This window comes from Salvelinus fontinalis, chromosome 19 (assembly GCF_029448725.1).
Source record: "Salvelinus fontinalis isolate EN_2023a chromosome 19, ASM2944872v1, whole genome shotgun sequence".
NCBI lineage: Eukaryota > Metazoa > Chordata > Actinopteri > Salmoniformes > Salmonidae > Salvelinus > Salvelinus fontinalis.
The window spans coordinates 33273238-33299554 of record NC_074683.1 but is presented as its reverse complement, the minus strand read 5'-3'; the positions used below and the strand labels follow the sequence as shown (position 1 = coordinate 33299554).

The 26317-nt window shown below is 45.8% G+C and overlaps 1 protein-coding gene across 4 annotated transcripts in view; it reads right to left on the bottom strand.

The window, feature by feature from the left end:
- Positions 1–26317, bottom strand: part of LOC129816644 (NEDD8-conjugating enzyme UBE2F-like) — a 106676-nt gene that overhangs the window by 8550 nt on the left and 71809 nt on the right. For all 4 annotated transcript variants that reach the window (XM_055871386.1, XM_055871382.1, XM_055871385.1 and 1 more), the window contains one exon: positions 25499–25561. In XM_055871386.1, coding sequence (XP_055727361.1) covers positions 25499–25561 — 63 coding nt within the window. The remainder of the gene's footprint in view (positions 1–25498; positions 25562–26317) is intronic.

The window sequence follows — 26317 nt, the reverse complement described above, 5'->3', positions numbered from 1 at the left end:
GGATGGATCAACAGCATTGTAGTTACTCCACAATACTAACCTAATTGACAGAGTGAAAAGGAAGCCTGTACAGAATAATAATATTCCAAAACATGCTTCCTGTTTGCAACAAGGCACTAAAGTAAAACTGCAAAAAAATGTGATAAAGCAATTCACTTTTTGTCCTGAATACAAATCAAATCAAAGTCTATTGATCACATACACATGGTTAGTAGATGTTAATACGAGTGTAGCGAAATGCTTGTGCTTCTAGTTCCGACAATGCAGTAATATCTAACAAGTAATCTAACAATTTCACAACAACTACCTTTTACACACAAATGTAAGCGATGAATAAGAATATGTACATATAAATATAGGGATGAGCGATGGCCGTGCGGCATAGGTGTCACGTTCCTGACCTATTTCTGTTAGTTTGTTGTATGTGTTAGTTGGTCAGGACGTGAGTTTGGGTGGGCATTCTATGTTGTCTGTTTCTATGTTGGTTTAGGGTTGCCTGGTATGGCTCTCAATTAGAGGCAGGTGTTTGGCGTTCCTCTAATTGAGAGTCATATTTAGGTAGGTTGTTTCACAGTATTCGTTGTGGGTGGTTGTCTCCTGTGTCAGTGTTTGTCGCACCATACGGGACTGTTCGGTTTGTTTTTGTACATCGTCATTTTGTGTAGTCTATTTTTCCCTGTTCGTGCGTTCTTCGTGTTTAATGTAAGTTCGTCGTCCAGGTCTGTCTACTCCGTTTGTTGTTTTGTTAGTTATAGTGAAGTTCGTGTTTTTTCGTCTTGTCTTCAAATAAATTATGTGTTCACAACCCGCTGCGCCTTGGTTCCATCACTACTCCTCCTTTTCGGTTGAAGAGGAGGAGGACTACCGTTACAATAGGCAAGATGCAGTAGATGGTATAGAACAGTATATACATATGAGATGAGTGAGGAAGGATATGTAACCATTATTAAAGTGCCGTTATTTAAAGTGACTAATGATAAGCATAGGCAAGATGCAGTAGATGGTATAGAACAGTATATACATATGAGATGAGTAATGTAGGATATGTAAACATTATTAAAGTGGCGTTATTTAAAGTGACTAGTGACACCTTTATTAAGTCCATTTATTAAAGTGGACAGAGTTTTGAGTCTGTATGTTGACAGCAGCCTCTCCATGTTAGTGATGGCTGTTTAACAGTCTGATGGCCTGTTTTTCAGTCTCTCGGTCCCAGCTTTGATGCACCTGTACTGACCTCGCCTTCTGGATGATAGCGGGGTGAACAGGCAGTGGCTCGGGTGGTTGTTGTCCTTGATGATATTTTTGGCCTTCCTGTGACATCTGGTGCTGTAGGTGTGCTGGAGGGCAGGTAGTTTGCCCCCGGTGATGCGTTGTGCAGACCTCACTACCCTCTGGAGAGCCTTACGGTTGAGGGCAGTGCAGTTGCCGTACCAGGCGGTGTTACAGCCCGACAGGATGCTCTCGATTGTGCATCTGTAAACGTTTGTGAGTGTTTTAGGTGACAAGCCAAATTTCTTCAGCCTCCTGAGGTTGAAGAGGCGCTGTTGCTCCTTCTTCACCACGCTGTCTGTGTGGGTGGACCATTTCAGTTTTCCGTGATGTGTATGCCGAGGAACTTAAAACTTTCCACCTTCTCCACACTGTCCCGTCGATGTGGATGGGGGGGGGGGGGGGGGGGGGGGGGTTGCTGCATCTGCTGTTTCCTGAAGTCCACGATCATCTCCTTTGTTTTGTTGAGTGAGAGGTTGTTTTCCTGACACCACACTCTGAGGTCCTTCACCTCTTCCCTCTAGGCCGTCTCGTCATTGTTGGTAATCAAGCCTACCACTGTAGTGTCGTCTGCAAACTTGATGATTGAGTTGGAAGCGTGCATGGCCACGCAGTCATGGGTGAACAGGGAGTACAGGAGAGGGCTGAGAACGAACCCTTGTGGGGCCCCAGTGTTGAGGATCAGCGGGGTGGAGATGTTGTTTCCGCCCTTCACCACCTGGGGGCAGCCTGTCAGAAGGTCCAGGACCCATTTGCACAGGGCGGGGTTGAGACCCAGGGTCTCAAGCTTAATGACGAGTTTGGAGGGTACTATGGTATTAAATGTTGAGCTGTAGTCAATGAACAGCATTCTAACATAGGTATTCCTCTTGTCCAGATGGGATAGGGCAGTGTGCAAGTGTGATGGCGATTGCATCTTCAGTGGACCTTTTGTGGCAGGGTGGGGGAGGGCTTTGTATGCATCGCGGAAGTTAAGTGTAGCAATGATCCAGAATGCTAGCAGCCCGTGTCGCACATTCGATATGCTGATAGAATTTAGGAAGTCTCGTTCTCATGTAAACTTTGTTAAAATCCCCGGCTACAATAAATGCAGCCTCAGGATGTATGGTTTCCAGCTTACATAGAGTCCAATGACGTTCTTTCAGGGCCAACAAGGTATCTGCTTGGGGAGGGGATATACACGGCTGTGACAATAATCGAAGAGAAATCTCTTGGAAGATTATGCGGTCGCATTTGATTGTAAGAAATTCTAGGTCAGGTGAACAAAAGGACTTAAGTTCCTGTATGTTATTGTGATTACACCATAAGGCATACACCCCCGCCCTTCTTCTTACCAGAGAGATGTTTGTTTCTGTCGGCGCGATGCGTGAAGAAACCATATGGCTGTACCGACTCTGACAACATATCCCAAGTGAGCCATTTTTCCGTGAAACAGAGAACGTTACAATCTCTGATGTCTCTTTGGAAGGCAAATCGTGCCCTAATTTAGTCCACCTTGTTATCTAGAGATTGGACATCGGCGAGTAATATGCTAGGGAGCGGTGGATGGTGTGCTCGCCTTCTGAGACCGACCAGTAGGCCACTCCGTCTGCCTCTCCTGCGGCGACCTCATTGTTTTGGGTTGGCCTCTGTGATAATATCCCATGTCTGGGGTGGAGGCCCGAACAAAGGATCTGCTTCGGGAAAGACATATTCCTGGTCGTAATGTTGGTAAGTTGTCATCACTTTTATATCCAATAGTTCTTCCCGGCTGTATGTAATAACACTTGAGATTTCCTGGGCTAACAATATAAGAAATAATACATAAAATAATACATTAAAAAAACAAATAATTGGACCTGAAGCGAGGCGACCATCTCTGTCGGCGCCATAACAAGTGTTATGTTTAGGGCAAATCCAATACAACACATTACTGAGTACCACTCTCCATATTATCAAGCATAGTGGTGGCTAAATCATGTTATGGGTATGCTTGTAATGGTTAAGGACTGGGGAATTTTCTGAATAAATAAAGAAATGGAGCTAAGCACAGGCAAAATCATAGAGGACAACCTGGTTCAGCCTGCTTTCCACCAGACACTGGGAGATGAACTCAACTTTCAGCAGGACAAGAACCTAAAACACAAGGCCAAATCTACACCAGTTGCTTACCAAGTGAATGCTCCTAAGTGGCCGAGTTACAGTTTTGACTTAAATCTAGGGTTGCACATTTTGGGGAATATTCAGAGGTGGAAACTTTCCTTGGGATTTAACGGGGATATGTGGAAATTAACGGGAATATATATGTAAATTAATATTAATACAATTTAAATGTAGATGTTTTTTGCATTGGATATATTTACCATATCATATGGAGACAGAAACAAACATTTTATCATAAGTAGACATAATAGCAAATGATAAAATCCTTCCAATAGAAATAAAAAACTATTTAGTTACGAATTGAATTTTAATTAAATGAGTTGACTCTTCATATGGGATGATTTCACTGAACAAAAAGGAATATTGAATGATCCTCAATGATCCATCACAGCTCCCAAAAAATGTTTTCAACATGCATCTTTAAAATGATAGTCTAGAAACTAAAGCTTTGCTTGTCTTCCTCTCAGGCTTCCATGTCTTCTCCCTGGACCTCCTGAATGTCCACCTCTTGAACATCAGACTCTGAGGCCTCATCTTCACTGTCACTTTCCAACCTGGTTGAGGATGGCTCGTTGTCAGGCTCAAAAAGCCTCAAATATGCCCAGATGGTCACCAATTTTTCAACCCTAGTATTGGTCAGCCTGTTGCGTGCTTTGCTGTGTGTGTTCCCAAACAAGGACCAGTTGCGCTCTGAGGCGGTTGATGTTGGTGGGATTTGGAAGAGGATGATGGAGGCAACAGGGGAAAGAGCCTCAGATCCACAAAGTCCCTTCAACCAGGTGTTGGATGAGATATGTTGGCACGACTGCCATATTGCATCTCCATCCCAAAGCCCTTGCTTGGAAGTGTACTTCGCCAGACTGCCAAGAACCTTGCCCTCATCCAGGCCAATGTGGCGAGACACGGTAGTGATGACACCATAGGCCTTGTTGATCTCTGCACCAGAAAGGATGCTCTTGCCAGCATACTTGGGGTCCAACATGTACGCTGCTGTGTATGGGCTTTAGGCAGAAGTCTTCATGCTTTTTGATGTATTTCAGAACTGCAGTTTTCTCTGCTTGGAACAACAATGAAGTGGGCAGGGCAGACTGATTTCTTCTCTTACATCTGCAAGCAGAGTCTGAACATCAGACAGGTTGGCATTGTCTCCCTCAATCTGTGCAATGGCTACTGCTATAGGTTTCAGGAGTTTCAGGCTGCTTACCACGCTCCCAAAATACGTCATCCAGGAGGATCCTCTTGATGGGGTTGTCCATATCGGCAGACTGTGATATGGCCATTTCTTGGAGAGACTCCTTTCCCTCCAGGAGACTGTCAAAGTCTTGTCTGTCACCAGTGCAAATACCTTCTGTGGTCCAAGGTCATTGATGACTGCCTTCAGCTCACCAACAATGTAGAGACCGGTGTGTCTGTTGTTCCTTGTGTCTGTGCTCTTGTAGAATACTGGTGGAGGGGTGGAGATGATGTAGTTAACTTCACTAGGGTAGGGGGCACTATTTTCACTTCCGGATGAAAAGCGTGCACAAAGTAAACTGCCTGCTACTCAGGCCCAGAAGCTAGGATATGCATATAATTGGTAGATTTGGATAGAACACTCTAAAGTTTCCAAAACTGTTAAAATAATGTCTGTGAGTATAACAGAACTGATTTGGCAGGCGAAAACCTGAGAAAAATCCATCCAGGAAGTGGGATTTTTTATGTTTGTAGTTTTCTATTGAATGCCATTACAGTATCCATTGACTTAGGACTCAAATTGCACCTCCTATTGCTTCCACTAGATGTCAACAGTCTTTAGAAATTGTTTCAGGCTTGTATTCTAAAAAATGAGGGAGTAAGAACACTCTGAATGAGTGGACACTGCAGTGTCCCAGAGGTATTTCATGAGCACGACCGAGAGCGTGCCTTTCTTGTTTACCTTTTATATTGACGACGTTATTGTCTGGTTGAAATATTATCGATTATTTAGGCTAAAAACAACCTGAGGATTGATTTTAAACATCGTTTGACATATTTCTACGAACTTTACGGATACTATTTGGATTTTTCGTCTGCCTGTTGTGACTGTGTTTGAGCCTGTGGATTACTGAACAAAACGTGCGAACAAAACTGAGGTTTTTGGATATAAACAGGGACTTTATCGAACAAAACAAACATTTATTGAGTAAATGGGAGGTTGTGAGTGCAACCATATGAAGATCATCAAAGGTAAGTGATTGATTGTATTGCTATTTCTGACTTGTGTAACTCCTACTTGGCTGGTAACTGTTTGTAATGGTCGCTGTTCTCAGATAATCGCATGGTATGCTTTCGCCGTAAAGCCTTTTTGAAATCTGACACCGTGGTTGGATTAACAATAAATTAATCTTTAAACCGATGTATAACACTTGTATGTTTTATGAATTTTTATAATGAGTATTTCTGTTTTTGAATTTGGTGCTCTTCAATTTCACTGGATGTTGGCCAGGTACCCTAGCCCACAAACATTCAACCACCCATCAGAGAGGATTGCAATACAGTCGGTTGAATAGCATGCATTTAGTTTTACTTGCGTTTAAGAGCAGTTGGAGGCCACGGAAGGAGAGTTGTATGGCATTGAAGCTCGTCTGGAGGTTAGTTAACACAGTGTCCAAAGAGGGGCCAGAAGTATACAGAATGGTGTCGTCTGCGTAGAGGTGTATCAGAGAATCACCAGCAGCAAGAGCAACATCATTGATGTATACAGAGAAGAGAGTCGGCCTGACGATTGAACCCTGTGGCACCCCCATAGAGACTGCCAGAGGTCCAGACAACAGGCCCTCCGATTTGACACACTGAACTCTATCAGAGAAGTAGTTGGTAAACCAGGCGAGGCAATCATTTGAGAAACCAAGGCTGTCGAGTCTGCCAATAAGAATGTGGTGATTGAGTTGAAAGCCTTGGCCAGGTCGATGAATCCGGCTGCACAGTAATGTCTCTTAACGATGGCGGTTATGATGTCGTTTAGGACCTTGAGCGTGCACCCATGACCAGCTCTGAAACCAGATTGCATAGCGGAGAAGGTACGGTGGGATTCGAAATGGTCGGTAATCTGTTTGTTAACCTCTCTAGGGTACGTGAGACGGTAGCATCCCACCTCTTCAACAGCCAGTGAAACTGCAGGGCGCCAAATTCAAAACAACAGAAATCCCATAAATAATATTCCTCAAACATACATGTATTTTACACCATTTTAAAGATACACTTGTTGTAAATCCAGCCACAGTGTTCCGATTTCAAAAAGGCTTTACGACGAAAGCAAACCAAACGATTATGTTAGGTGAGTGCCTATTCACAGAATAACACAGCCATTTTTCCAGCCAAAGAGAGGATTCACAAAATGCAGAAATATAGATAAAATTAATCACTAACTTTTGATGATTTTCATCAGATGACACTCATAGGACTTTATGTTACACAATACATGTATGTTTTGTTCGGTAAAGTTCATATTTATATCCAAAAATCTGAGTTTACCTTGGCGCCTTACGTTCAGAAGTTCCAAAACATCCTTTGATTTTGCAGAGAGCCACATCAATTTACAGGAATACTCATAATAAACATAGCTAAAAGATACAACTGTTAAGCATGGAATTTTAGATGGACTTCTCCTTAATGCAACCGCTGTGTCAGATTTCAAAAAAGCTTTACGAAAAAAGCAAACCATGCATTAATATGAGTCGGCGCTCAGAGCCCAATCAAGACACAAATATATACGCCATATTATGCAGTCAACAGAAGTCAGAAGTGACATTATAAACATTCACTTACCTTTGATGATCTTCATCAGAATGCACTCCCAGGAATCCCAGTTCCACAATAAATGTTTGTTTTGTTCGATAATGTCCATAATTTATGTCCAAATTCCTCCTTGTTGTTCTAGCGTTCAGTACACTTTACAACTCACGACGCGCGGGCAGGTCCAGCGGAAAGTATGGACGAAAAGTTAAAAAAGTTATATTACAGTCCGTAAAAACATGACAAACGAAGTATTGAATCAATCTTTAGGATGTTTTTAACATAATTATTCAATAATGTTCCAACCGGAGTATTCCATTGTCTTCAGAAGTGCGATGGAACAGAGCTCGCTCTCACGTGAACGCGCGTGGTCAAGGCATGTTTAGGTCATGATAGACCTGACTCATTCCTCTCTCATTCGCCCCCACTTTACAGTAGAAGCATCAGACAAGGTTCTAAGGACTGTTGACATCTAGTGGAAGCCGTAGGAAGTGCAACATTACCAATATCCCACTGTATCTTCAATAGGAGCTTAGTTGAAAATCGACCAACCTCAGATTTCCCACTTCCTGGTTGGATTTTATCTCAGGTTTTTGCCTGCCATATGAGTTCTGTTATACTCACAGACATCATTCAAACAGTTTTAGAAACGTCAGCGTGTTTTCTATCCAAATCTACTAATAATATGCATATTCTAGCTTTAATGGCTTTGTAGCAGGCCGTTTACTCTGGGCATGCTTTTCATCCGGACGTGAAAATACCCGCCCCTACCCCAAAGAAGTTAACTTGGCTTTCGAAGACCTTAGAAAGACAGGGTAGAATAGATATAGGTCTGTAGCAGTTTGGGTCTAGAGTGTCTTCCCCTTTGAAGAGGGGGATGACCGCGGCAATTAACACTCCTCAGTTAGCAGGCTCAAGCAAGCTAAAACCCACATGGTAGCAAAAAACTAACTAGCAGAAATTGCTAAGTTAGAAATGATCTAAACACACTTTGCTGTAGGCTACTATTTACTAGTTAACAAAAAATGATGTCATATAAAATATATTCACCCCACCCAGTATTGTAATCAAAACTTACCAAAAAGCATGTGGTCCTTAGCTCAGACAGTGTAGTAGTGTGGGATCAATAGCATCTCATTAGTGTGCAAGATCTTGAGAATCAGCTGTACATGTGATGGAAGAATGCACTGCACATGTGATGGAAGAATGCCCTGTGCATGCAGAGGGTTGCAATTCCATTGAATTGGGGATAGTTTAACCAAAGTACACCACAAGGCCTAGAATTGCCTTGTGTATCCCACAAAAAAAGGTTCATTGTTATGAGCTACCTTTTTTGATGCATTTAAGGTACATTTCCGGGCTTAAAAATTACGTAAATTTACCGGAAAGTTTCTGACTCTTTGCTTAAATCTATTTGAAAATCTATGGCAATACCTTAAAATGGTTGTCTAGCAATGATCAACAACAACAACCAATTCAACAGCGCTTGAAGAATTTTGAAAATAATCATGGGCAAATGTTGTACAATCCAGATGTGGAAAGCTCTTAGAGACATACCCATAAAGACTCACAGCTGTAATTGCTGCCAAAGGTGCTTTTACAAAGTAGGGCTGTGAATACTTATGGAAATGAAATATTTCTGCATTTAATTTTCAATAAATGAACAAACATTTCAAAAAACATGTTTCCACTTGGTCATTACTGGGTATTGTGTGCATATGGGTGAGAGAAAAAAAATCTATTTAATCAATTTTGAATTCAGGCTGTAACACAACAACATGTGGAATAAGTCAAGGGGTGTGAGTACTTCCTGAAGGCTCTACTTACTGTAAATCCACTCTAAACTGTGGATGAAAATCACAGTCAGACGGCTGGTTGGAAACCTGCTATTTGAGTCATAATCTACTGGATCTCCTCAGTCCTTAGTGAAAGCCATATAAATTCCCCTTTAAACAGTAATACCTCAAATAATGACTGGGGACCTGACCTCAGGGCGAAACGGAAGGGGCAGTTTTACTGAGAGATTATTACGTCTGTCTGTTACTTGAAACTGCAAGGACGTGGGGAGGACAGAAACAGGAACTGATATGAAAGCAACGCGCTAGGTAGGAAACCAAACATACGAGGCATGTAGTTGAAAAAGACTGACTGTCCAACTAACATTAGTGGTCATTCCTTAGTGAACTGAACCATGTCACCTATCCTACCCAATTAGCTCTTCCTCCCAGCAGGCAGGTACACCAGTGTTCAAAACACATCTTCAAGAGGTAAATTAATGAATGCAAATGGTTGTACTTCCCCTTGGGTGGAACGCGCTACAGCTTTCTAGTCCGACTAGAGCAGCAGAGCAAAGCAAACAGCACTAAGTTAAAGAGCCCTCAGCACAGCTAAGCAGACAGAACAGAGACTTAGAACTAACAGTTAGAACTGGAACCTCGGAACACTCTGATCCCACCATGCTGAGACCCCCGGGAATTCCACTGCTGCACCCCAGTCCCACCCCTGCCCCCTCTAACCCCCGTTCCACCTCTTGCATAACGCTGCAGCCCGCTAAATATTTTGGCAGTAACTCAGTGAGCCAAGTGCAGCACAGAGTATTAAATAGCCCCATGTAATTATGCTTATTAATATGACCCATTATAAATGTGAGGGGTGTCTGGTGGATTGTGGAGTTTTGGCTAAGCTGATTGGGCCATGCCTTTCTTCCCTGGCTAATTGCCTTTTGATACACCTCCATATGCAGTTAGAAAGTGTTATAGTACATTTACATTTAAGTCATTTAGCAGACGCTCTTATCCAGAGCGACTTACAAATTGGTGCATTCACCTTATGTATTAGGTTAGGCTTAACTACAACTAATCATAATAATCATAATGGAGATGGATGATGATAATCAGAACGGTTCAGACGTACACTCAGCAGACAGTTTATTAGGTACACCACTCCATTCACTAAAATGGTTCGCTCCTACAGACAGTGAAAGACTCTTCACGGTCAATCCGATGTCTGCAGTGTCCGTACAGGATTTACTGTGAAACGGCCTATGTAGAAGTCAGGTCATTCATGCTTCTTGCGCTTTGCAGAGCAGAGCTGTTGTGAAGGAAGTTGTCAAGAAAGTGATTGTGTGTTTATACAGGACCTCCCGCCCCCACCTACCGTCAACCAATCATGTCAGTGCGGAGCTACACGGAGCCCTCTGCATTGCTACATAAATTGGGAGGCGTATGGCAGTAAAGGGCTCGATTTGGCCTCTGCAAGCCCCCACAATTGCATCACACCCTCCATGCTGCGCCTCCAGAGAGCATTACCGGATCAAGCATAAATCAGCTATGAGTCACGTCAGGCATTGAGGCATTCAGTTAGATTAAACGTAAGAATGGGCAAAACAAGTGACCTAAGTGACTTTGAGTGTGGTTCTGTATGATAGTATCTCAGAAACGGCTGACCTCCTGGGCTTTTCACACACGACAGTGTCTAGGGTTTACAGAGAATGGTGCGGCAGACAAAAAACATCCAGTCAGCGGCAGTCCTGTAGGCGTAAACAGCTCGCAGAATGAGAGGTCGAAGGAGAATGGCAATAATCGCGCAAGTTAACAGGCGGGCCACAACAGGCAAATAACAGCGCAGTAGAACAGTGGCGGGCCGAACGGCATCTAGGAACGCACAAGTCGTCAGTCCTTGTCACGGTAGGCTATTGCAGCAGATGACCACACCGGGTTCCACTCCTATCAGCTAAAAACAAGAGGAAGCAGCACTGGACAATTGAGGCGTGGAAAAACATTGCCTGGTTCGATGAATCAAGCTGATGGCAGTCAGGATTTGGCGAAAGAGGCCATGGACCCAACCTGCCTGGTGTCAACGGTACAGGCTGGTGGCGGTGGTGTACTGGTGTGGGGAATGTTTTCTTAGCACACGTTAGGTCCCTTGATACCAATTTCCATGCCACAAAGATTTCAGGCTGTTCTGGAGGCAAAGGGGGGGTCCGACCCAGTACTAGATGGGTGTACCTAATAAACTGGCCATTGAGAGTACAATGTCCTCAAACGACTTCAAAAGTAAAACTGAAGTGACTCAACATAATCATGCAGATTTGTAAACCATTTTCCTCAGGGAATAAGTAAAAACGACATACTGTCCCTCCCCTGGTAGAGAATACAGGGAAAGAGACAAGCAGAATTTCCTGTCAGATCTCAATGTCAGTGTTCAGACTCCCAGGCGATGATTGAGTGAGCTGTCATTGATACGGCACATTTGTTTATTAGACTCAGATGGGAGAGATGACATTATTTGGTTTGGCCATTTAGAAGTTTTCAGACACAAAAATGACCAATCAATGACATTCAGTGACCCTGTGACATAATTTCTTACACCAAACAAGGTAACGTCAGGACACAGGCCTGCATGGCTCCTCTTCTCTCCTCCCTATCCAGGCAGAGATAACAGGTGACTTGACCTTTTTACTTAGTGAGGAGCACGTCATCCAGAGATGTTCTATACTCCTCTCTATTTTGGGACAGTTTGGACCATCTGCAGAGTGAGAGACCATCAAACACTCACTTCCCCTCCAGCCTAAATAGTCTGATAGCCCAAACTGGATGTGCACTGTCCAGATGGTACCAGACAGCCCAGCATTAATGTGATTCTGCTGTTAACTGCTCTTCTCTCCTGACGCCACTGTGTACACCACAGGCAGGAAACAACATATATCATAGCAGTGTTGCAACAGGGCTTCCTGGATAGTGGAACACTACCGTGTCTGGTACACCCTATCAGCTCAGAGGCCCAGGCATGCTGTACACCACTATTGCTGCAGGCAGGAGCAATAGTCTGGTTATGTAACGGTAATAACATCACCTGATCACCCTCTCAGAAGAGGCTGTCATGATAGGCAGTGGAAGGAAGAGAGGGATGGAGAGGTGGATGGGAGGATGAAAAGGAGCGGGTGGCCGATAGAGAGATAGATATGTTGTGAGAAAGGAGACCTCACGGCACTCATCTCTCACTTTTATCACTGTTAATCCCCTCTACCGACACAGCAGGGCTACTGAGAAAACATTCCGAAGGCCAATGGCTCACCTGGTAGATGGGATCGATTCAGGTCAGATCAGGTCAGGGTTGAAGGTGGCTTACAACCACCAAGGTGTTAAACACTAGACAGACAGTCTGACATCACACAGGTCAGATAGTGAATTCACAGAATGATTGACAGAATGAAAATAACTATTTCTACACCGTCCAGATTTTCACTTCATGAAACAGACATACATGGAGTTAATGACCACTGTGTAGAACCATGTAATGCAGAACCATGTAGAACCATGTAATGTAGAACCATGAAGAACCAGATCCGACATGCAAACAAACAGTTGGTTAATTGGCTATTAATCCAGTGAGACAAACTGGTCCTGTGCTGGATGGAGATCCATAGACTTGCATTAGGATGCAGTCAGAAGACCACAGGGTTCCTCATGGTTCCTCAGGAGAACCTTGTGTAAAGGATTCTCTAAGCCATCGGACTGGGGCTCATTAATGGTGCAGAATGGCTGACCATGCTAGAGTGACTTATCACTGGAAATGTTGCTGTTAGTTTGCTGTGGCCAACTTGAAAATTAACCGTTTTCTGTGGCATTGCTATAGCTAGGTGTATACCACATTGACATGCCAACGTATAGGTGCAATATTATTTTGTGTTTGTTAAAAAACATACAGTATGAAGGTCAATACAGACATCTTGCCTGGCAAATCATCGGTTTCTTTAGGCGCTATAGTTTTAAGGTCAACGGTCAAATAGCAGTCTATTCCATTTTGGTATGTTCCATCTCTCACACAGAACTACTGTATGACCCCCATGGAGGTGTCCTGTCCACTCTGAAAGAGGGAGGTAGAGGGAGAGAGAGAGAGAGATGAGGGGAGAAAGAGAGGGTGTGAAAGAGACAGAGAGAGCGAAAGAGTGCGAGAGAGAGCGAGAGTTTGAGCCCCAGCTGCCTGTGAAGAGACACCACAGGGGAGTCAGTAAGCAGGGCAAATGATGCATCAGTATGATCATTACATGGTCATTTAGCATTAGTGAGGCAGACGTGCTATGTGGCGGACGTGTGAGTTGTGGTTCCCCAGTTCCCTCCTGCACAGAGACTTGATGTTCAGTCGGCATGCCACTGCTACGGAGTCAGGGGAGACCCAGATTGGACACTGCTCACATATGCCCCCGCCCTCACGTCGAGAACCACAGACCGTGGACATCACACTCGGCAGGGGGTGGGAGAGGCAGCTGGGACAACTACTACAGATCTGTGTTAGCGTGTGGAAGCATGTACAATGTTCCCTCTAAGCTGCACGCGCACCCCGAGACTGCCGCGCAGAAGAAATACTCTATCAGCCCACGGAGAGAAGCATGATATTAAACTTCACTCAACATTCTAGAGTTGTCCCTGTTAGTTAACACTTTCAATGTTTCCCTTTACTGTGGCAATTGGGATTGAATCCACACAATATTATCCACTTTGAATGCAACATACCGAAACAAAACAAGCTACGCAATAGATTTTGCAGAACGCATTTAAGTAGGATTCTATTTTATTGACACACATGACTCCACCCCTACTCTACACAGACCGGTGTGGCATAACCAATCACAGCTGCAGTAGGCCTATATGCAAATAGACCATTGCCATATATGGATCTGTGCCATTTACTTTGATCTGGACTGTGTTTACAGCTGTGGTCCTGAGTAGATGCGCTTGTTTTGAGATCAAAGCAAGAGCTGCATGTAGCCACGTGTACACGTTTTGTTCATATCTTTTACTAGTTAGTGAGTTATGAGCCCAGATATAGATCATTTTTAGTCAGCAATAGGGGAGGGATTGCTTCCTACAAGAGCACAACACTTGTACATTCATAGACATCTTTGAATAGTGAGCCAGGTAAATAACTTTTTTGTCTTAAAGTGGCAGTGTTGTATTTCGAGACATGCTTGAATAAGCTAAGTAGCCAATAGGGTTGGTCTGATTCTCTATAATAATGGTATGTGAATAGTAATGCATTTTATTTTGTAAAGTGGTTTCTTTCATCAAACAATACCATTTTCAATCACCTACTTGTCTGAAGGACAAGTGGATAAACAGGTTAATGTCAAGCCCTGCATGTTCTTTTTCAAAAGTCTCATGGAATGTAGGCCTACATTGAAACACCACACATTGGCTACTACTGTAGGCTGAATGATAGAACAGCTATTTCCATGTAAAAATGTTATGGGATGCATTTTCTACATTGTTTTTGATGGTAGGCCACTCTGGTAGGCCTTAGTTATGATCAAATTGCCACAATAGCCTACTTAGCCCCTGTTAAAACTAACAAAGTGGGTACTGCCTCAGTGTTCACAGTAAAAGCACACTGGAAGTTGCACAGAATTTTCACAACATTCAAGTCTGCATGCAGAAGACCTGAAATTTACTCAGTGCTGAGAATTTTTTTAGGGAATATTGCATGGGCCACTGTTCCTTTACTTTGCTTTGCTTTGATTGTGAACCTGACTCACACCAACACCCGACCTGGCTTCCCCGGCTGTTACTAGCGCAACTCAGCCATTTTCACCGCCACAGGGGAGCTGGCTTGAGAATCATTCTGACACAGCAGAAAACTTTTAGTTCGGTCTGTTTCGAGAAACATTCCTGCTTATTTTCATTTTCCCATTTCCTGCAGAGTGGTGTGAATCAAATTGACCTTCAAATTCACTAAATAGGGATGATGAGACTTCATGGAAGTGAGTTTTTCCTGATATGAAAAACAAATAGGTGCACCGGTACTGTCCAGGGGAACCTGTCACAGTAGTGATCGCCGGTACTGTCCAGGGGAACCTTTTACAGTAGTGATCGCCGGTACTGTCCAGGGGAACCTGTCACAGTAGTGATCGCCGGTACTGTCCAGGGGAACCTGTCACAGTAGTGATCGCCGGTACTGTCCAGGGGAACCTGTCACAGTAGTGATCGCCGGTACTGTCCAGGGGAAGCTGTTCTAACACAAGGGGGTTTCTCAGGTCACAGTGTAGTTCACAGTGTAGCACCTTGTTTCCTGAGGGATTTGGGGTCCACTGTGTAGGAAGCACACTATGGCCTGTGGACACTACTCTCTTTGTAACTCTCTCTGTAGTTGGTGTGAATGGCTGCTCTGAACCACAACCTTACAGTTGCAGTGGTGTGTGAGAGATGAGTCGTCTCCCCAAAAGAACCTTCCGCCTGCCCGGCCAGTTGAGCCGAATCATTCAGACAGACAGGATGGACAGACCATCACACAGACGGATCCATACTCCTAATGTGACCAAATGGCTGCCGCAGCAACACAGTTGGGATACAGCCCCAGCTGCAGATGCCTGTTTGCTAGAAAGGCTGAGGTACACAAAGCTGAGAAATATGAGGTTTGCAGAAGACAGTGGTTTTAAGTGAATATATCTAATTGTATGACTAACTCAAAATGTAAATAATATGCAAATACATGTCTGAATGCACAGCTCCAGGCATTGTACTATAGAGGCCATGCTAGAAGCTACAACTGGAAAACACATAAGGAAATGTATGGCCTGGATTAGTAATATGCAAATGATGTTGCATTCATTGAAGATATAAATAATTCTAAGAGCTTTAGGAGTTATTTGAAAAAAACATTTTAATACTTAGTTGGCAACTCATCTAAGGATGTTAATATCGTGGATGTTCATATGAAAGAATATATACTTTAAAGTGGATTAATAGTTTTCATACAAACATCCGGCACATATGCACATACTGCACTGGTTAATAACTACATGTCAACCCCTACCCCTCCTGTAAAAGGTGGAAGTTTTAGGTGTGTAATGTTGCAGAACACAGATTCACTGCACAGGTCTTGCGACGGTTAGACAGACAGAACTTTAGAGACGAAAGACAACACCGGATCCCTCAGGATGTAGAGACCAGAGGAAACCATCAATTGAAATAAATACTTCCTGTAGGTCCTGCCTCCTCTCCTGTCTCCTGCCTCCTCTCAGACATCAGTTTAGCATGTTCCTTCCTTCCCTCACATACTTTCTCCTGTCTCTTTTCCTCTAGTTTGTGTTCCTGAACAGGGCTTGGGGTGTTGGTGTGTGAAACCAACCGGTGTGAACCGGTCACCAAGCCAGGCAGTCAAAGCCTCCATTCTACACAGGAGGAGAAGGTGGCGATATTGACCTGCTGCGAGTGGCCAACAGACTGAAGGCCTGACCTTTCCTGTATTATATTTTTATTTCACCCTTATTTAACCAGGTAGGCCAGTTGAGAACAAGTTCACATTTACAACTGCGACATGGCCAAGATAAAGCAAAGCAGTGCGACAAAATCAAACAACACAGAGTTACACACAAACAAACTCACAGCCAATAACACAATAGAAAAATCTATGTACAGTGTGTGCAAATGTAGAAGAGTAGGGAGGTATGGCAATAAATAGGCCATAGAGGCAAAATAATTACAATTTAGCATTAACACTGGAGTGATAGATGTGCAGATGATGATGTGCGAGTAGAGATACTGGGGTGCAAAAGAGCAAGAGGGTAAGTAATAATATGGGGATGAGGTAGTTGGGTGTGCTATTTACAGATTGGCTGTGTACAGGTACAGTGATCGGTAAGCTGCTCTGACAGCTGATGCTTAAAGTTAGAGGGAGATATAAGACTCCAGCTTCAGTGATTTTTGCAATTTGTTCCAGTCATTGGCAGCAGAGAACTGGAAGGAAAGGCGGCCAAAGTAAGTTTTGGCTCTGGGGATGACCAGTGAAATTTATCTTATTTTATTTTTATTTCACCTTTATTTAACCAGTTGAGAACAAGTTCTCATTTGCAACTGCGACCTGGCCAAGATAAAGCACAGCAATTCGACACATACAACAACACAGAGTTACACATGGAATAAACAAAACATAGTCAATAATACAGTAGAACAAAAAGAAAACAAAGTATATATACAGTGAGTGCAAATGAGGTAAGATAAGGGAGTTAAGGCAATAAATAGGCCATGGTGGCGAAGTAATTTGTCACGACTTCTACCGAAGTCGTTGCCTCTCCTTGTCCGGGCGGTGTTCGGCGGTCGACTTCACCGGCCTTCTAGCCATCATCGATCCACTTTTCATTTTCCATTGGTTTTGTCTTGTCTTCCCACACACCTGTTGTCAATCCCATTCATTACCTGTTGTGTATTTAACCCTCTGTTTCCCTTCATGTGTTTGTCAGAGATTGTTCTTTGTCAAGTGTTGTGTTTATGTGTATAGGTGTGCGACGGGTCATCGTACCCATATTTATTTTATGTTTTCCTATGAGTGTTATGGAGCGGGTTACTGGGACTATAATTAAAAAACTCCATTCTACACTCTATTTGACTCTCCTGCGCCTGACTTCCCTGCCACTTATACACGCAACTGTGACAGAATCTCTGACCCGATAATATATGAAGTCAGCAGGAGAGGACACGACGGCCATGGAGGTGGAAAAGCGCGTTATGGAACAAGCGAAGGAGATTGACTGTTTGAGCGCCATCATGGATCGCATTGTCCAGAATATGGATCGCTGGGAGAGACAGGGAGTTTCTCCAGCGCCTCCACTGCCACAACTGGGATTTACCTTTAACGCGTTTTCCCCACATGAACCTAACAAAATCCGTTTACCCCTACCCACGGGTTACAACGGAGATACTGCTGGCTGCCAGGGTTTCCTCCTTAAACTGAACTTATATCTGGCCACGGTCTCCCCAGTACCATCCGACCGGGAGAAGAGTTCCGCCCTCGTCTCATGCCTCACCGGGAAAGCCCGGGAGTGGGCCAGCGCTGTGTGTAGAGAGGAGAATGCGGCGTTGGACCATTTTGAGGAGTTCACCCTTTATTTCAGGAGAGTATTCGACCATCCTCCCGAAGGAAAAACGGCGGGTGAGCTCCTCTATCATCTGAGGCAGGGGACGAGGAGTGCCCAGGAGTTTGCTTTGGAGTTTAGGACCTTGGCTGCCGGCGCTGGATGGAGCGACAGGGCCCTGATCGACCATTACCGTTGTAGCCTACGCGAGGACGTCCGTCGGGAGCTGGCCTGTAGAGACACCACCCTTAACTTCGACCAGCTGGTGGACATGTCCATCAGGCTGGACAACATGCTGGCTACTCGTGGACGTCTAGATCGGGGTCTGGTTGTTCCATCCTCCCGCACCCTCTCTCCCGAACCAATGGAATTGGGAGGGACGGTGCGCCGGGAGACCGGAGGGGGTTCCCGCTCGAGCACCATCTATGGTCGCAGAGATCACACTGCTGGTCGGTGCCGGGTTGGTTCCTCTGGGAATAGAGAAGGCAGGCAGGGCACTCTGGCATCACCCCAGGTGAGTAGGCACCATTCTCCTCCAGAGCCCTCTGTTGCACTTATGTTTGTCTCTGTCACTTTTCCGGATTTTTCCCTGCAGTCCCAGTATAAGGCGCTAGTAGATTCAGGCGCGGCTGGAAATTTCATCAATAAAAATTTAGCTCATAGTTTAGGGCTCCCTATTGTGTCTGTGGATATGCCTGTTCCTATTCATGCCTTAGATAGTCGACCATTAGGGTCAGGTTTTATCAGGGAGGTCACCGCACCGTTGAATATGATAACGCAGGAGGGTCACAAGGAGAAGATTAGTCTTTTCCTTATTGATTCCCCTGCGTATTCTGTGGTGCTAGGTCTACCCTGGTTAGCGTGTCATAACCCCACTGTTTCTTGGCCACAGAGGGCTCTCACGGGGTGGTCGCGAGAGTGCTCAGGTAGGTGTTTAGGGGTTTCCGTTGGTGCTACTACGGTGGAAAGTCCAGACCAGGTCTCCACCGTGCGCATTCCCCCTGAATATGCCGATTTGGCACTCGCCTTCTGTAAAAAGAAGGCGACTCAATTACCACCCCATCGACAGGGGGATTGTGCGATAGATCTCCTGGTAGACGCTGCATATCCCAGGAGTCACGTGTATCCCCTGTCGCAAGCGGAGACGGTGGCTATGGATTCATATATCTCTGAATCCCTGCGTCAGGGGTTCATTCAGCCATCCATTTCACCCGCTTCTTCGAGTTTCTTTTTTGTGAAGAAGAAGGATGGTGGTTTACGCCCGTGCATTGATTATCGAGGTCTCAATAAAATCACGGTGAAATATAGTTACCCGCTACCTCTGATAAATACAGTTATGGAGTCAATGCGCGGGGCACGCTTCTTCACAAAATTGGATCTCAGGAGTGCATATAATCTGGTGCGTATTCGGAAGGGTGATGAGTGGAAGACGGCATTTAGCACCACCTCAGGTCATTATGAGTACCTGGTCATGCCATATGGGTTGATGAATGCTCCATCAGTCTTCCAATCATTTGTAGATGAGATCTTCAGGGACCTGCACGGGCAGGGTGTAGTGGTGTATATAGATGATATTCTGATATACTCCGCTACCCGCGCCGAGCATGTGTCCCTGGTGCGCAGGGTGCTTGGTCGCCTGTTGGAGCATGATCTATATGTCAAGGCTGAGAAATGCTTGTTCTTTCAACAATCCATCTCCTTCCTAGGGCATCGGATTTCCACTTCAGGAGTGGAAATGGAGAGCGACCGCATTACAGCCGTGCGTAATTGGCCGACTCCAACCACGGTAAAGGAGGTGCAGCGTTTTTTGGGGTTTGCCAATTACTACCGGAGATTTATCCGGGGTTTTGGTCAGGTTGCGGCTCCCATTACCTCACTGCTAAAGGGGGGCCCGGTGCGCTTGCAGTGGTCGGCTGAGGCGAACAGGGCTTTTGGACACCTGAAGACTCTGTTTACCTCGGCGCCTGTGTTGGCTCATCCGGATCCCTCTTTGCCATTCATGGTAGAGGTGGACGCATCCGAAGCTGGGATAGGAGCAGTGCTCTCTCAGCGTTCGGGTGTGCCACTGAAGCTTCGCCCCTGTGCTTTTTTTTCGAAGAAGCTCAGCCCGGCGGAGCGAAACTATGATGTGGGGGACCGAGAGCTGTTAGCTGTCGTAGAAGCCTTGAAGGTGTGGAGGCACTGGCTTGAGGGGGCTAAACACCCTTTTCTCATCTGGACTGACCACCGCAATCTGGAGTACATCCGGCAGGCGAAGAGAATGAATCCTCGCCAGGCAAGGTGGGCCATGTTTTTCACTCGTTTTGTGTTTACTCTTACTTACAGACCAGGCTCCCAGAACGTCAAGGCAGACGCATTGTCTCGGCTGTATGACAGAGGAGCGGTCCATGGATCCCACTCCCATACTCCCAGCTTCGTGTTTGGTGGCGCCAGTAGTGTGGGAGCTGGACGCGGACATTGAGCGGGCGTCACGTGCAGAGCCCTCTCCTCCTGAGTGTCCAGCTGGTCGTCTGTACGTTCCGTCTGCTGTCCGCGACCGATTGATCTATTGGGCTCACACGTCACCCTCCTCTGGTCATCCTGGGATAGGTCGGACGATGCGCTGTCTTGATGGGAGGTACTGGTGGCCCACTTTAGCTAAGGACGTGAGGATTTATGTTTCCTCCTGCTCGGTGTGCGCCCAGTGCAAGGCTCCTAGACACCTGCCTAGAGGTAAGCTTCAACCTTTACCTGTTCCTCAACGGCCGTGGTCGCACCTGTCGGTGGATTTTTTGACTGATCTTCCACCTTCACAGGGTTACACCACGATCTTGGTCGTTATGGATCGGTTTTCGAAGTCCTGTCGTCTCCTCCCTTTGCCCGGTCTCCCTACGGCCTTACAAACTGCAGAGGCCCTGTTTACACACGTTTTCCGGCACTATGGGGTGCCTGAGGATATAGTGTCTGATCGGGGTCCCCAGTTCACATCAAGGGTCTGGAAGGCGTTCATGGAACGTCTGGGGATCTCGGTTAGTCTTACCTCAGGTTTTCACCCCGAGAGTAATGGGCAGGTGGAGAGAGTTAACCAGGATGTGGGCAGGTTTCTGCGGTCCTATTGCCAGGACCGGCCGGGGGAGTGGGCGAAGTTCGTGCCCTGGGCAGAGATGGCCCAGAACTCGCTACGTCACTCCTCCACTAACCTTACTCCTTTTCAATGTGTATTAGGGTATCAGCCGGTTCTGGCTCCTTGGCATCAGAGTCAGACCGAGGCTCCTGCGGTGGACAATTGGTTTCGGCACGCTGAGGAAACCTGGGAGGCAGCCCACGTCCACCTTCAGCGTGCCATAAGGCGCCAGAAAATTGGCGCAGACCGTCGCCGCAGTGAGGCCCCGGTGTTCGCACCAGGGGACAGGGTCTGGCTCTCGACCCGACACCTGCCCCTCCGCCTGCTCTGCCGGAAGCTGGGTCCGCGGTTTGTGGGGCCGTTTAAAGTCCTGAGGAGAGTGAACGAGGTATGTTATAGGTTACAACTGCCCACTAATTACCGTATTAACCCCTCGTTCCATGTGTCTCTCCTCAGGCCGGTGGTGGCTGGCCCGCTCCAGGAGGCTGAAGTGCGTGAAGTTCCTCCGCCTCCTCTAGACATCGAGGGGGTCCCGGCGTACTCTGTTCGATCCATTTTGGATTCGAGACGTCGGGCGAGGGGCCTTCAGTACCTCGTGGACTGGGAGGGGTACGGGCCGGAGGAGAGATGCTGGGTTCCGGTGGAGGACGTTTTAGATCCTTCTATGTTAAAAGAATTCCACCACCTCCATCCGGATCGCCCTGCACCTCGCCCTCCGGGTCGTCCCCGAGGTCGGTGTCGACGCGCTGCTGGAGCCGCGCGTCAGGGGGGGGGTAATGTCACGACTTCTACCGAAGTCGTTGCCTCTCCTTGTCCGGGCGGTGTTCGGCGGTCGACTTCACCGGCCTTCTAGCCATCATCGATCCACTTTTCATTTTCCATTGGTTTTGTCTTGTCTTCCCACACCTGTTGTCAATCCCATTCATTACCTGTTGTGTATTTAACCCTCTGTTTCCCTTCATGTGTTTGTCAGAGATTGTTCTTTGTCAAGTGTTGTGTTTATGTGTATAGGTGTGCGACGGGTCATCGTACCCATATTTATTTTATGTTTTCCTATGAGTGTTATGGAGTGGGTTACTGGGACTATAATTAAAAAACTCCATTCTACACTCTATTTGACTCTCCTGCGCCTGACTTCCCTGCCACTTATACACGCAACTGTGACAGAATTACAATATAGCAATTAAACACTGGAATGGTAGATGTGCAGAATATGAATGTGCAAGTAGAGATACTAGGGTGCAAAGGAGCAAGATAAATAAATAAATACAGTGTGGGGATGAGGTAGGTAGATAGATGGGCTGTTAACAGATGGGCTATGTACAGGTGCAGTGATCTGTGAGCTGCTCTGACAGCTGGTGCTTAAAGCTAGTGAGGGAGATATGAGTCTCCAGCTTCAGAGATTTTTGCAGTTCGTTCCAGTCATTGGCAGCAGAGAACTGGAAGGAAAGACGACCAAAGGAGGAATTGGCTTTGGGGGTGACCAGTGAGATATACCTGCTGGAGCGCGTGCTACGAGTGGGTGCTGCTATGGTGACCAGTGAGCTGAGATAAGGTGGGGCTTTACCTAGCAGAGACTTGTAGATAACCTGGAGCCAGTGGGTTTGGCGACGAGTATGAAGCCAGGGCCAACCAACGAGAGCGTACAGGTCGCAATGGTGGGTAGTGTATGGGGCTTTGGTGACAAAACGGATGGCACTGTGATAGACTGCATCCAGTTTGTTGAGTAGAGTGTTGGAGGCAATTTTATAGATGACATCACCGAAGTCGAGTATCGGTAGGATGGTCAGTTTTACGAGGGTATGTTTGGCAGCATGAGTGAAGGATGCTTTGTTGCCAAATAGGAAGCCAATTTTAGATTTAATTTTGGATTGGAGATGCTTAATGTGAGTCTGGAAGGAGAGTTTACAGTCTAACCAGACACCTAGGTATTTGTAGTTGTCCATGTATTCTAAGTCAGAGCTGTCCAGAGTAGTGATGCTAGACGGGCGAGCAGGTGCGGGCAGTGATCGGTTGAAGAGCATGCATTTAGTTTTACTTGCGTTTGAGAGCAGTTGGAGGCCACGGAAGGAGAGTTGTATGGCGTTGAAGTTCGTCTGGAGGTTAGTTAACACAGTGTCCAAAGAGGGGCCAGAAGTATACAGAATGGCGTCGTCTGCGTAGAGGTGTATCAGAGAATCACCAGCAGCAAGAGCAACATCATTGATGTATACAGAGAAGAGAGTCGGCCCGAGGACTGAACCCTGTGGCACCCCCATAGAGACTGCCAGAGGTTCGAACAACAGGCCCTCCGATTTGACACACTGAACTCTATCAGAGAAGTAGTTGGTAAACCAGTCGAGGCAGCGATTTCAGAAGCCAAGGCTATTGAGTCTCCCGATAAGAATGTGGTGATTGACCGAGTCGAAAGCCTTGTCCAGGTCGAAGAAGACGGCTGCACAATACTATCTTTTATCAATGGTGATTATGATACCGTTTAGGACCTTGAGCGTGGCTGAGGTGCTCCCATGAACGGCTCGGGAAACCAGATTGCGTAGTGGAGAAGGTACAGTGGGATTCTACATGGTTGGTGATCTGTCTTAACTTGACATTTGAAGACTTTAGAAAGGCAGGGCAGGATGGATATAGGTCTATAACAGTTTGGGTCTAGAGCGTCTCCCCCTTTGAAGAGGGGGATGACCGCGGCAGCTTTCAAATCTTTGAGGATCTCAGACGATACAAAAGAGAGATTGAACAGGCTAGTAATAGGGGTTGCAACAATTTCGGCAGATAAGAAAGAGAAGGTCAAGATTGTCTAGCCCAGCTGATTTGTAGGGGTCCAGATTTTGCAGCTCTTTCAGAATATCAGCTGTCTGGATTTGGGGGAAGGAGAAGCGGGGGGGGGGGGGGGGGGGGGGGGGGGGGCATGGGTAAGTTGTTACAGGGGGTGCTGAGATGTTGGCCGGGGTAGGGGTAGCCAGGTGGAAAGCATGGCCAGCCGTAGAAAAATGCTTATTGAAATGATCAATTATCGTAGATTTATCGGTGGTGACAATGTTTCCTATCCTCAGTGCAGTGGGCAGCTGGGAGGAGGTGCTCTTATTCTCCATGGACTTTACAGTGTCCATTTTGGAATTAGTGCTACAGGATGCAAATTTCTGTTTGAAAAAGCTAGCCTTAGCTTTCCTTATTGACTGAGTATATTGGTTCCTGACTTCCCTGAAAAGTTGCATATCGTGGGGGCTATTCGATGCTAATGCAGAATGCCACAGGATGCTTTTGTGTTGGTCAAGGGCAGTCAAGTCTGGGTTGAACCAAGGGCTATATCTGTTCATAGTTCTACATTTTTTGAACGGGGCATGCTTATTTAAGATGGAGAGGAAAACACTTTTAAAGAGCAAATAGGCATCCTCTACTGACGGAATGAGGTCAATATCCTTCCAGGATACCCGGGCCAGGTCGATTTGAAAGGCCTGCTCACTGAAGTGTTTTAGGGAGCGTTTGACTGTAAACCACCTATAATAAAGCATGAGTCCATGGAGACAGTACAGTAGTCTTGCCCTGCTGTTGAGATATTAAGCTGCTCTTTCCGTCTCTCTGCAGTGAATCACATGCCTGGCTGGGGACTGGGGACTGGGGAGCACCTGGGGAGTACTGCAAGCCCCAGCCGAGCACCATTTGGGAGGGAGTGTGAGTGGTCCCACCACAGTTTAATTATGGAGCGGTTGGAACAGCTGCTAGCTCTGTCTCTCTGCAATGGTGCTACTAGGCCAGGCTAGGCCTGCAGTATGGTTGGAGACACATCACAGTGAATCCAATCACTCATGTCAACAACAGTCTGATCCCAGACCAGCTCTTGGGGGACTGGCTGTTCCGGTAGTCAGTGTGTCAGGATGTAAGTTCCTCTGGGATCTGAGGTTCCCAGATCACCTCTTGGGGGGCTGGCTTAGGGGCTCGCTGTTCCGGTAGTTAATGTGTCAGGATGTAAGTTCCTCTGGGAACCTCTGATCCCAGACCAGCTCTTGGGGGCCTGGTTGGCTGGATGTTTCAGCAGCAGTGTGTACAACAGGATGTAAGTTAATCCACGTCGACACACTGGTCTGTCTCCTGCAGGGAGAATGAGACATAGGGTACATCCCAAATGGCTCCCTATTTACTATATAGTGCCCTGCTTAGACATACAGAGTGAGACATACACTACAGCCCAGTCCCTAGTGGTTCTGAATAGTCCATTTGACCCACTCACAGTCCAGTGGTGGTGAGAGAGAGTTCTACAGGACTACCCCACATTCCACTTGTAGAGCTTTTCGACAACAATTCCAACTTCCTGCTGCTCATGTTAGGCCATGTACAGGATAGAGGGAAGATGACTTCCCTCCAGGTGGACTGGTTGGTGTCGTTACCTTATCACGCAGATGATGCTCGGCCGCGTCAATGTTCAATGGGTCATCAAAGTTAAGTAGATCCTGAGGGAAATGAGAGAGCGACAAAGAGAGACAGCGGAAGTTTACAAAAAAGCTGTTTAAATAAACAACAACCTGCTAACCAAGATTAAAACAAACAACCACATGCCAGACTATTAGGTTTGTTGTTGTCTGATACTAACTGACAAAGTAGTGTAATAATCCTGTTGCCATAGAGACTGTGTGCATGGCGAGCGAGGTGCATTGTGTTATTAGGGAGATAAAATGGCGGCTAGGCCTGTGTGGCGACCGATATATCGGTTCACCGATATTAGTGGCTGAAATTGGCCTTTTACCGATATATTGGTATCGGATGAAAATGTCACAGATAACAGATTTTCAATAAAAAGGATGAAAAAAGGATATTTCATGCTTATCTGATCATTTGCGACCATTCTCGTGATGTGTTATTATTTTACAATATAAGAAATGCACATTGTAAGCATATTTCTTGAACAATTTCTCTTTTAGATGGCAATTTGAGAATACGTGGGAAGAAATTACACTTTTTCATTTCCGTGCTGTAAAACAGTGTATCTGCAGAAAAATCAGAATCCGACCAACAACAAAAACATATGAGTCAGTCTCTTATCATTACCGTGGGACGCAGCCAACAAGCAACAGCAGCCATTCCAAAAACACTTAACTCGCAAATTCTCATTTACCCACCTGTATTCTCCTCAAAGTTTACACAAAATGCTTGGGGAATGTTAGGAAACGGGTTTATTTGTTTTTTGAAATAAAAGATTTTAGCATCCT